Below are 13,700 nucleotides of genomic sequence, written 5' to 3' on the forward strand. Positions count from 1 at the left end.
ATAGATTCAAGTGCTATAAAATAATTCTACTACCAAAAGCGAGGTTAATTCAAAAACTTAAACTCAAATTTGGTCATGAATTATTTTATTAGACTTGGTGAGTGTTTATTTATTAACAACTTAACACCATATTATTAGAACTGTATGCACAGAAAAAAATAAATGCTTAAGCTATAAATGTTTTGACTAAATATTCCAAAATCGAAATCTGGCTTTATTTTGCAGTGCAATGAATTTATTGGCTTAGGAAAATAAGTTTCTAAAACAAGAACTCCTAGGTTTAAAAATGTACTCTTTTAACAGCTAATCCCCCTTTTAACTAAATTTTTCATAACTTTGCGAAAAGTGCGGTTTGCTTTCAGACCTCAATAAAGTCTGTCTTAGCTATCCTTAAACAATTAAGTAAGGTTTTTTTGTTTTTATAATGGTCAAACAATGGGTATATTTGAGAATAACTATCAGAAATAAATTTTTCTGATTTTTTTTTGATAAAAGGTAACATCAAATTACTTGAATTCAGCCAACTTCATCATTTGTCGCGTTTTTTTTAAACTTAAAGAAGTTTTTTTACTAATGCATTAAATGTCGTAAGATGAAACATTTTATTGGTGTTTTTATTCTTTTTACAAAACAAAAGTTATTAATCTGTCAGTTAATATAACCAATCTTTAAAACAATTTCTTTTTTAAATTTTCTCTTCTTTTACTCAACATCACTTTGATATTTGTCAATAGGCTTGTTATGTGAATTTTTTATTTTTATTTGAAGAATTTTATGCTTTTTTTTATTTAAATGTGTTTTTCTCAGTTCTCTAAAATTCACGGCTTTGCGGTGATTAACTCAAGATTTTCTTAATCGTTTTTTCATGAAATCTTCAGAATTTATTCCTTCTATTGTTATAGGTGTCCTCCACCACTTTTATGACAATATGATAATTTGATTCAAAAAGTCCAAATATGGTCAACAACGCCTTAATTTTTGATCTTCAAGTGTTTTTCACATAAAAAAAAAATCTGTTCAGCCTATTTTTTTGATTTTGGTTCAGGATCTTTATTATTGAATTAAAAGTAAATTTAAAAAATTTCAAGTTAACAGCTTGAATATTTTTTGAGGTAATCACCGCAACGAAATGATGATTGATGATTTTGGGGTTTCTGAGACCAAGTTTCTGAAACCAAAAAAATGTTTAACTTTTTTTTTTAATTTTGTCATTAAAAAGTAAAATTTAATCAGTTTAGATGTAAATAAAATCTAAAATGTAATATTTGAAGGGTCATATTTAATTAGTGGTCTACCACCTTAACTCCATAATATTTAAGTTTATTAATCAAAATGCCATGGTTTACTGAAAATCTTGTCTAAAAAAATACCCAAAGTGAATTATAAATTTTTGAAAGAGTTAAAGATTTCGCAGACAAATTAGATGATTGCATGCTTAGTAGAACAACTTCTTGTAAAACCAAACTAATTTTTATATAAAAATTCTTCTACCCAAAATAAGTATATAATCTATTGTGAATAATTCTAATTTCTAAAATTAAAAATATTGATAAAATAGAGATAGGTCGGCAGTTATGTATATCAGTTTGGTCTCCTTCTTTATAAACTGGGATTATTTTGGCTAATTTTGACTGATCAGGAAACATAATTTTGACTGATCCGCAAACATAATCATCCATCGGTGTTAAAAGGTTATTGAACACAACTAAGGTATTAGGAAGTTTCTTTGCTAGTTTGAAGCCAATGTCAAAAAAGAATATGATGAACTAATGAGCTATTAATCTAGGTTCAAAAACATCTTTATTATCCACTCTTATCAGCTGTGGTTGGGAACCTGGCAAGGTTTTTATTTTCCACCAATTTCTCTTAATATTTTGCATGTGCGTTTGAGTCGTTCATAACATTTTCAATTAACTTTGAGAAGTAATTATTTTTTTAATTTTTTTACGAGTTTTTTCAAATAGATATTTGAGTTATACAATTAGGACAAGTTACACTTCATAGCGGCAGAAAGAAGCACAAGAAGTTTTTAAAAAACAATAGAGGACAATCATTGATTGTTATTCCTTAATTAGGTAAACCATTGCAAATTAAAAGATAGGAACAATGGGCTCTTGAACGTGAAGAAAATATCAAAAAAGAAGAAATACTGTTCGCACTTAAACTACCATCTTGTAAATAGTTTTTATCTTTTTGTGATATATGTAAGATATGATATTAGCCTTCTCTGATTCTATGATTGCTGGTATATGAAAAGTTAATGTAACAAAAGTAACATATTTAGCAACACATGACTTTGTTTCCCATTTAAGCCTGTATTTCGTATTGACTATATAATCCTGGATTTTATATTCATTTTCCGTTTTAGTATATTTTGGTATCTCATATTGACCAACTTTTTTAAGCAGCCGTTCGGATCCGCCTTCGTCTTGCTATTTCCAATTGTCTTTCCATTTAATACCATGAAACACTTCTTCATAATCTTTCTACTTTAGTTTAAGTTTTTTAATCTTAACTTTTATTTAGAGTTAATGTTGATATAATATTTGTAATGCTTATTACAAAAATTATATCAACAGCGATTTGAAATCTACCAAAATAATTTTGCTGCGCACTTCAATATCATTAACCTCAATAGCCACAATCCACTGATCTCAATTTTGACCGCTAGGATAAAAGTTGTGTCACTCAAACAAACAATAGTTCATTTCAACACTTAAGATCACAGAGGTTATTTCCAATTATTTTTAAAATCAGATTGACCATGGGCCGTAGCTTTTTTTAAATTTTCTTGGCTATTTTAAAAGACAATAGTCAGAAATATGGGCTTCTCTGATTCGCTTAAAAGAGTGGACAACCAACTGTTAATGGTATTGTCAAGTTAAAAAATCTATAGTTGGTTACCTCTTTTATCTATGACTCAAAATCATAATGGGAAACTCAAAAGTGGGAGGAACAGTAAACTATCATAATTTTTGGCTCTATAGTTACAATTAGCTTTTAATGAGTCTGTCTTCATTATTTTGAAACTTCTCTTTTTTTAAATAAAATTATTATATATTCAAACAAATATAAACATTTTTAATTAGAAAAAAAAACACACACACATTAGATTATTCTACTTTCTCAAAAATGTTAGACAGCTGCTAAACGTTTTTTGCTATGTTCTTAAAAGAACAGAGCAATAAAAAATTAGTAGAAAACCACTTAACAAAAATTGGCCTAATATTTAAAAACCGGTTCCAGCGCCCGAGAAAGAACATCGAGCTTGAATTCAGATGGTTCTGCACTATTTTTAACATAAAAAATATGCAGGTTAAATAAAATATTGTGTAAATACCTACCCATGTTCCGTTTAATCATAAAATGTGATTTTTCGTAGACTTTGTATGTTCTTGGGTAAATAGAACTACTTTTGGGGTTTTTGTATATTTTGTTTTGATTCGATTTGAGGTTCAAACGTACCAACTGAAAAGTAAAATTTTATTCGCATTTTTAGCACTGTCAGTTTCCATCAATATGATACAAACAGCATCACAACTTTTAAAACTGTATAAGGACAGAGTATTCAAAGGACTTTTAGTAGGTAAATGTTTTTCTTGACTAATTTTCTAAGAATAGGTTTTACATACAACCCTAACCCAACTTTACAGAAACAGCAATTCAACATTCACATGAGAAATATTCTGTATTTGAAAAAAGAAGAAATTTGATGCAAAATTTTTTTTATATGTTTCAGCCTTTAATCTAATGATGCTAACTGTTTTAGTCTAGCACGCAGTCAAACAACTGCTTTCCATATTTGAGGTTGTCAAAATCTCTTTTGTATTTTTCCTATTGGAAGCTGAAGACTGAATGAAATGTCTCAGATGATTGCTCACTAAAACGACCGAGCCTTGTGTTGTAAATTTCGATGAACTCTTTAATGTGGTGGAAAACAACAAGATATATGCTGTCATTTTCAGCAAACTTCGCCGTGATAGAGTTGAATGTTCAAATGCAACTTTAAAGGCCTTTTACATGGTTTCCTCCCAGATTCTCTGAAGATCCTTGTAAAAATGATTCACCACTTCAAGCAAAAGGTAGAGTTCCATTGGAGAAAGTAAGTATTAAGACGGCTTTGGAAGCATCCTCTGCTCGGATAAGAGGGTCATGAATCACATTCAAGAACTTCTTTGCCTCCAATTTTTTTCCTCTTGAATGTGAATTGTAGGGCTGGAATTAAGTTTTTATTGATTCAATTGTTTTTCTGGTTTTCCTTCTGGTTTTCCTTCTGACTGAAAATTGTCTGAGGTGGTGCACATCAGCATCAGGAGTGTGAACTGGAGTAAGACTGGATTCCACAAAGAATTTTAATAACTTTCATGTCACACGCAATTAATACTGTTGTGCTGACAATCACCAAAAGAGCAAAGATTGATTTAAGGTTCTCACATTTGTTTCTAGTCTGACCACAATTAGTTGCTGCTTGACACCTGAGATGTGGAACCAGTTAGGATTGTTTTCTTTTGATAATCAGTGTGTGTTTGGAATCTCCTGTTGTCAATGATGCTCAACCTAAACTTTAAGAAGTTTCCAGCACCATCAATTCCAATTTTTCGCGATACTACTTAATTTGGAATTTCTTCTTTCTTCAGACATCAAAGCAACAGATTTAGACAGACTGATGCAATGCAAAATCTTGTTTATAGAGATGTCTTTTGAAGCATTATAAATAGTCGATGTGGTAAAGAAGGAATCCAATTTTTCTGTACTTTTAGTGTTCCGAAACTGGGAAACTCATGTCTGAAGTTTCATTCCACCAAGTTTGCTCCAAATGACTTGTTTAAATCTGATGCAATTTCCTTTATTTTGTTGTTGGAAAGACCAATGTTGATTTGAAACTTGACCATGTTGGTTGTTGAGAGCGAGGGTTTTTTTTCTAAATTTTGGCAGAAAGGTCCAGGAGTAGGTAGATGCAGCCAGTTTTTCTTCCACTTTACAAACTTTCAAAATTTGAAACTTTTGTGCAGTGGTGTGGTAGCCGTTTTTTAAGCGTTGTCAGCAAAGAAAGCACATATTTTCTTGTGCCTAGGAAGAGCTTTGTGGACTGCTGCTTGGTGCACATAATGCAACAGTGGAAGTCTGATTGTGCTTTGGTTTGCCAACTTGGCAAATGAACCATGAACAGTCAGAGGACTTTTTTGTGATCTTGATGCTTTGAAAACTGTACAATCTGGGAAGCTCACCGCTGATTTGACCTCTGCTTTGTTTTTTCTGCAACAGTTGCAAATTCCTGATGTAATTTTTGAGATCAGTGAAGACAATTTTTTGTTTAAGCATGGCTTTAATTCTCTACTCTATGAAATCTGTATATTGTCTGTCAAATTTTTTCATTCACCGATTGCAGACAGTTTTTCTGCAGTCTTTATGAGATTTTGGAAAGTTGGGCATTTTCTCTGTAATGAAATAACCTTCTACAAATACTTAAACATATTCTAGTTGCTTAAATTAGATTTAGTCTACTAATAAAAATTGACTTTAACTTCCTTCTAGTTTAAAATGATTAAGTAAGTAAAAGCTTCCACACTTCTTTTAGAAAGAAGTAATCAAATATTTTTATCAATTTAATCAATTGGACAATTAATATTGCAGTAAAAGTTTAATAAATTGAGTTTCTTGATTGATTTTTCAAAAGTTACGCAAAAAGTCATTCAAAGTAATTTTAAGTAACGGTAAGTTTTAAATGGGTTACCATTTTTCCAAACTTTATCAAAGAACCGATTTTGTTTTATAAAGAGTAAAAACGGTTTCTCTAGTTGCCTTTCTTTGAAGCCCAATAAATAAGCCAAATGAAAAGATAATTGCCTCATTCCTTTACCTACTGAAAGCCCTTTAAATACTCTATTTCCTTGTACAGTTTTTAAAAGTTTTGATGCTATTTATATTATTTTGATGGAAACTGGCAGTGCTAAAATTCGGGTCGTTCACTTAAAATTCGGGTCGTACAACTTCGCTTTCTAGTTGTATGTTTGAGTCTCAAATAGGAACAAAACATTTTAAACAAAAATCCCTAAAGTTGTTCTATTTTAAAACGAACATCTATCAAAAATCACATTTATATCATTAAACGGAACATAGATAAGTATTTTTCCATCATTTTATTAAACCGGTATATTTTTTATGTTGAAAATGCTGCAGAGACCATCTAACTTCAAACCCAATTTTATCTCTCAGACTATGTAACCAAGTTTAATTTTTATGTGAAATGAATCGTGAGTGTCTCTAGATTAATAGACATTTTGTCATTTTTTGGTCATCAATATGCGGGTTAGGGCCAAAATTTGCAAACTGTGCATGATTCAAATCAAGATTTTAAATACCACTAAAACTGACTATAACGTGAAAAATCCTTTTTGTAGCATTAAAACTATATAATTAACGAAATGAAAAAAACGTATGAAACTAAAAAAATTTATATAAATAAATAAAAATTTATTTATATAAATTTTTGAAAAAGTTGATTGTTATTTTTATAAATTTATATAAATTTATAAAAATAACAATCAACTTTTTAATTCAAAAGTGATTTTTCATTAATCTTTTTTTGTTTTGTTTATTTGCTAAACACGAGGTTGAAAAACTTGTAATCAATCTATTGAGCAACTTTTTAATAAAAAAAATTAATATATATTTAATTTTTCTCGTCTATAGTATACAGAAATAACTCAAATTAAAATATACACAAGATATATATGGTCAATAACACACAAAACATTAACCAGTCACTTGTGAAAATTGACATATTTTACTATATGTAACAGTGTCTTAGACTTCATATTTAATATGTGACACTTTTTGACCTAAGTGTCTTATAACATTTTTTCAACATTTCATAACCATTACTGCTATTTTAATTATTATTACCCACTAAATTTCCAATTACTATTAGAGTACGATATCCTTCAATACGAGCAAGTTTTTCAGACATTATGTTTACAATTACAATAAATTTTTATATATAGAAAGAAAGATAGAAAGTATAAGTATATAACCATGATGAGCCATTGTCTACTAAATGGTTGTGCAAATTAAATACGGTTTTTAAATAAATTGCAATCTGCAATGAAAAAATAATTAATCCTTTAAAATATGTTAAACAAGCGAGAATAAAGGAAAATTAACATTAGCAACATAACCTAAGAAACTTATGTGAGATATTTTTGCTTGTGTATAAACATATATAGAAATAAAACAAAACAAAAAATGCTACTAAAATTATTTATCAGTATAACTATCATTAACTAAAACTGTAACTTTTTTTAATTTCAGTTAAAAATATTAATGCTAGGCCTCTGTAAAAATAAACCTTCTCAATACATCAGAACTAAAGAAATGTGTGATCATGATTTGTTATCACAGGTTTACATAATGATATAAAGAAAAATATCAAATCCTTGGTTTTCATTTCGGAAACAAAAATCAAGAAAAAATACCTCTTTATATCCTTATTTGATTCGTTTCCTTTTTTGAATCATTTTGAATATAAAAGTTATATGAGTTTTATAAATATTTAAACATGCTTTTAACTCTATTAAAAAATACTATAAAAAACCTTTTAAAGCGTCACGATCCCTTTCAATTATAGGGTTTAAACTATAAGACAAAGTTACAACTGCTTTAAATGATGAGTATTGCTTAATTGTATTTCCCATGCTATCATTGAACAAAATCTTTAATGGAATCTCTAAGGTGAAGTTACCACGCTGTGAGCAACTTTTCATGTCTAGAGTAATATTCATATATTGCGTTATATCATTTATTACAAATGCATCAGGAATCTAAAGAAAATATATTTAAAAAACAAAAAAAAAGGAAACTACGGTTAAGTAGCTAGTGTAAATAAATAAGCAATTAGCTAATTTAATTTTTCAGGCCTATTTTTGTTCTCATGTAATTCTTTGATTTAATCTTATTTCGTGTAATATAAAATAAATACTTAGTACGGACTTTAATGCACTCAAGACAATACTTATTGATCATTAAATAATAAAGTCTTATATATATATATAAATATATATATATATATATATATATATATATATATATATATATATATATATATATATATATATATATATATATATATATATATATATATGGGCTATAATAAAAAAATCGTACAGCATAAGTAGAGCCATTAAGTAAATAGTTTACACTTTGAGAAGATATCTTTGCAAAATATGGCAACATGTACTCCCAAGTTAAGTTATATGCAATTGCACCTGTTTCATTTGAATAATTAATAGAGGTGTTAAGAAATAAGAAGTTTCTAAAGTGAAAAAATAATTCAATTGCAAATATTATAAAACAAACGTAGTTATTATCATTATAAACAGATTAATTATTATGTTTAACGTTAACGTTAAAAATGTACATTAACGTTAATCATATAAAAGCTAACGTTATACTTTGTAATACTATAGAATGTTTTTTGTCGATATTGTTTATAATCATTTTTTCTATTATTTGTTTTTTATTATGTTTTTTAAATATATTGGTATTTATTATACATTGCTAAGTTGTTACTCTTAACTTTTTTAAATTTGAACTACAAGTACTTATAATAATACTTATAACATACTTTATAAGTTGACCACTGATGTTAACATTGATTATTGGTTTAAAATGCATACTTCTTTCTGGAAAAATAAAAAAATCGTATTTTAAAATGCTTTCTTTCATCTGGAAAAACAAAAGATATATATATATATATATATATATATATATATATATATATATATATATATATATATATATATATATATATATATATATATATATATACATATATATATATATACATATACAGCTGCGGACAAAACTACGTGAACGATTGCAAATAGTTTTTTTTAATGAAATTTTCAATGTCTTAAAATAAGTTTATAGTTTAATACTATATATGGTTGGATAGAGCGTTTTTTGCTCTATAAGACTGTGTAAAGTGTATTCTCTAATAATTTGTTTAAAATTAAACATATCTAAATGTTCAAAAAGCATCAAATATTTTGCGCGACAAAACCACGTGAACGATTATACAAACGTAAAAGAATAATTTTACTAACATCAACAAATAATAGATTCTAAAAAAAAAAAACATTAATATTTAGTTGCATAGCCTTTAGAATCGATAACGGCCTTGCACCGTCTTGGCATAGATTCTACAAGAGTTTCTAGTAACTGTTTTGGTAATGCCTCCCATTCATACTGTACGGCTCGAAAAAATTCATCCGGTTTTTGAAATTTGCGACCTCCCAAGCGTCGCTCAACTTCAATCCATAAATTTTCGATTGGATTTAAGTCGGGATTGGGCAGGCCACTTCAAAACCGTTATGCTATTATTTATGAGCCAATTTTTTACAGTCAAAGCTGTATGTTTAGGGTCATTATCATGTTGATAAACCCAATTGTGGTAAAAGCGTGTGGCAACATTTGATTAGATAATATTTGCCTGTACTGTAGTTGGTCCATTATACCGTTTACACGGTACAACGGACCAATTCCAGCCCAGGAGAAACACCCCCAAACCATTATATTGCCACCCCCAAATTTTACAGTTCTTATTGTATACTCTTTTGCAAATCTTTTACCTACTGGACGCCTAACATAACCTCGACCGTCGCTGCAAACCATGTTAAATTTACTTTCATCCGACCACAAAACTGTTTTCCAATTTTCAACCGTCCAGTTTAAGTGATCTTTAGCGAACTGTAGGCAATCTTTGACGTGCCTGGGCTTAAGGAATGGTTTCTTTGCAGGTCTGCGCCCATAAAGACCTCCTTCGTTTAAACGCCTTTGAATCGTTCGCGTGCTTACGTTTTCCATGCCTGTTTGCAGACGAATTTCAGGGGCTGTCAAATGTGGATTCTCAAGAGATTTTCGCACAATTTTTCGATCAGTACTAAAAAATAAAATGTTAAACATTAAAATTAACATTAACATTAATATTATTAAGATTAAATATTAAAAAAAATAAAATTAAAGGAATATTACCGCTCTTTTCTCGGTGTATAATTTTATGTATTCCACCTTTTGACATCTTCACATGAGCTGCAATTTGCCCAATGGACCATTTTTCTTCTTTGCGCAAACGCAAAACCAAGCTTTCAATTTTTGAATCAGTTTGACGAACCATTATAGTTTAATTTTTTTAATTTTTTGATGTTAAACAGAATAATCTTGAGAAATTTAAATGATTGTAAGTTCTTAGAATACCAAAACCACATGAACGATTTTTAAAAGCACTGATTTCGATGTGAATATAATATAATTTGCATCAAAAATGACGCTTTTATAAATCGTTCACGTGGTTTTGTCGCTCAAAATTTTCGAAATTATTTTAACGTTTATACATGTATGATTTTATACGTATTATTAAAGAATACACTTTACACAATCTTATAGAGCAAAAAACGCTCTATCCAATCATATATATAGTATTAGAGAAAAAACTTTTTTTAAGGTGTTGAAACTTTTGTTTCAAAAAACTATCTGCAATCGTTCACGTAGTTTTGTCCGCAACTGTATATATATATATATATATATATATATATATATATATATATATATATATATATATATATATATATATATATATATATATATATATATATATATATATCGATGTAGCAGTACTATCCCTTTGTCAGTCAATAAATATAAACAGTAAAAAAATATAATAAATTTTTTTTTTTAATTTTAAATTTAAGTTTTTAATAACACTCCCCTATATCATTTTCGCTTTTTTAGTTGTTTGAAAAAGCGAAAAAATTTGTTTATTTTCCAAATAATTTGTTTTTACAAACTAGCAATAAACATATAAAAGAAGCATTGGTTTTAATCCAAAGTTAAAAATGTATTAGAGATACAGCAAAAATTTCTAATGTCCTATATGCAACGCTTCGTCGTTATTGGAAAAAAATGCTTCTTGAGAAATATAATAGATTGACGCCGAACTATACTATTAAAAGAATATTCCCAGATAAGCAAGAATTAGAACTGAAAGAATATATTCTGTCTTGCTCAAGTAGGTTATTTCCACTTTTAAGAAAAAAATTTCAACTTATAGGTTTTGAGAAAGCGACTATTAGTAAATTTAATATTTCACAAAAGTGGTACAAGGACTCAATGGCAGGTATTAAATTGATGATCAATTTTAAAAAACGACATTCAGATTTATCCCTTAGAACACCTAAAGGATGCGCTCTTTCTAGAGCAACATTATTTAATGCTTATAATGAAGCTAAATTTTTTGAAAAATTAAAAAAAGTTCTTACAAGACCACTTACATTCTCAAATGGAAGACGGATTTAACATTGATGAAGGAGGAATGTTAACCGTGCAGAACCCACAAACGGTATGATAATTTTCAATAAATTGTGTAAATTTTTAATTTTTTTTTTTTTTTATAAAACTGATTGAGTATAAAGTTCTTGCAAATTAGGAGTTAAAAGTGTCTGCAAAGGAGCATAAGTTTTCATGAACTTTCTCTCGATCTCTTGGACTCGCATATAAAACATGCTATATGAACATTGGAATCTTTTTGGATGTTATGAAATAATTTATAAGATTCTTAACTAGCACTAAAAAAAATCCATTGTTTCTAATATGCAACAACTTCCAAGCTTACTTGCTCTTAAGTGTATAAAATAAAGCCAAAGAGCATGGAGTGACCATAATAACATTACCATCTCATTCCACTCACAAGTTACAGCGACTTAATATGGGTGTTGTGGGATTATTTAAAACTGCGTATATTGCAGCAATTAATTTATGGATGCTCCACATCCCTAGAAAAAGATTTAAAATTTACTTTGTAATGTTGGAAGATGATATGGCTTTTCAAAAAGTCATACATCTTCCGACATTACAGCTACACTTAAAATTATATACATTTTCTTATGACCGTAACGTGTTCACGAATATTGTTTTTAGTTGCAGTTCTGTGAAAAACAGACCTTTTGATGTTAAAAATAGTTGTATAAAAAAACTGCTTCTAATATTAAGGTTTTCAACAAACTGCATTCTTCGCTTCTTTTTGATTCAAATAAGCCGGTCAATAGGGGAGAGTAGGGAGAAGTGGGACGCGGGAGAAGTGGGACACCCCTATAGTTTTATTTCGCAGCAGCGCTTAATTACTGTTATTTAATGTAAACGAATAGATTTCATGAGGTCTTTTTATTAGACATCATTTCCCCTCCCTGCGCGTGGTGAAAATTCCTTTTTTAGAAAGTACCCCAAAAAAGTACTTTTGCCGACAGCCTAGTAACTCATGTATGTATTTATTTTCGACTGTTGTTGCACCATTTTTCTATTTTATAGGGAAATACACTTATCATCTAACATTTAATAATTAAATTTATATTTTAGCTTTAACTGCGTGGTTGTAATTTTAGTTTTATTTTGTCTTCCCTACATAGGGGTGGAGTGGGACAAAAGAAAAAAGCCGCTGTCCCACTTCTTCTTAACAGTTTTGCGTTATTTTATTGCGGAAATTTCTAGAATATTTTAGCAACGATTTTTACAGTTTTCAAAATAAAAATATTGAGACGCCTAATTGAAATATTAAATTTTAGTTTTAGTTCTTATTCAGTCGATTTAAAACAAAATTTGGAAAGAGAGATCTTATCTATTAAAGATAAATTTTATCTATTAAAGATATCTATTATCTATTAAAGATATCTATTAAAGATATCTATTAAAGATATCTATTAAAGATATCTATTAAAGATATCTATTAAAGATATCTATTAAAGATATCTATTAAAGATATCTATTAAAGATATCTATTAAAGATATCTATTAAAGATATCTATTAAAGATATCTATTAAAGATATCTATTAAAGATATCTATTAAAGATATCTATTAAAGATATCTATTAAAGATATCTATTAAAGATATCTATTAAAGATATCTATTAAAGATATCTATTAAAGATATCTATTAAAGATATCTATTAAAGATATCTATTAAAGATATCTATTAAAGATATCTATTAAAGATATCTATTAAAGATATCTATTAAAGATATCTATTAAAGATATCTATTAAAGATATCTATTAAAGATATCTATTAAAGATATCTATTAAAGATATCTATTAAAGATATCTATTAAAGATATCTATTAAAGATATCTATTAAAGATATCTATTAAAGATATCTATTAAAGATATCTATTAAAGATATCTATTAAAGATATCTATTAAAGATATCTATTAAAGATATCTATTAAAGATATCTATTAAAGATATCTATTAAAGATATCTATTAAAGATATCTATTAAAGATATCTATTAAAGATATCTATTAAAGATATCTATTAGAGATATCTATTAGAGATATCTATTAAAGATATCTATTAAATATATCTATTAAAGATATTAGAGATATCTATTAAAGATATCTATTAAACGTATCTATTATCTATTAAAGATAAATTAGATCTTATCTATTAAAGATAAATTTGACTTGATTCATCATTATTGTTTGGAGCAAATTTAGAATTCTTTTTACATCAATAATTTGTAAGCATTTAGAAAGCAAAAGACATCCATAAAAGTTTTTTAAATCTTAAACAAAATCATAATTTCATAATAGTCTGATATAAGATATAGTAATAACAGTGAACTTAATAAAGTATAATGACTTTGCCACCACAT

The 13,700-nt window shown here is 27.8% G+C and overlaps 1 protein-coding gene across 4 annotated transcripts in view; it reads right to left on the reverse strand.

The window, feature by feature from the left end:
• The window catches only part of LOC136091349 (uncharacterized), a 71,116-nt gene that overhangs the window by 26,325 nt on the left and 31,091 nt on the right, over positions 1-13,700 (reverse strand). For all 4 annotated transcript variants that reach the window (XM_065818813.1, XM_065818812.1, XM_065818814.1 and 1 more), the window contains 3 exons: positions 8,624-8,681; positions 8,164-8,311; positions 7,595-7,820 (listed from right to left, as the gene is read on the reverse strand). In XM_065818813.1, the coding sequence (XP_065674885.1) occupies positions 7,595-7,820; positions 8,164-8,311; positions 8,624-8,681 (432 nt within the window). The remainder of the gene's footprint in view (positions 1-7,594; positions 7,821-8,163; positions 8,312-8,623; positions 8,682-13,700) is intronic.

This window comes from Hydra vulgaris, chromosome 15 (genome assembly GCF_038396675.1).
Source record: "Hydra vulgaris chromosome 15, alternate assembly HydraT2T_AEP".
In the NCBI taxonomy this organism is placed as follows: Eukaryota; Metazoa; Cnidaria; class Hydrozoa; order Anthoathecata; family Hydridae; genus Hydra; species Hydra vulgaris.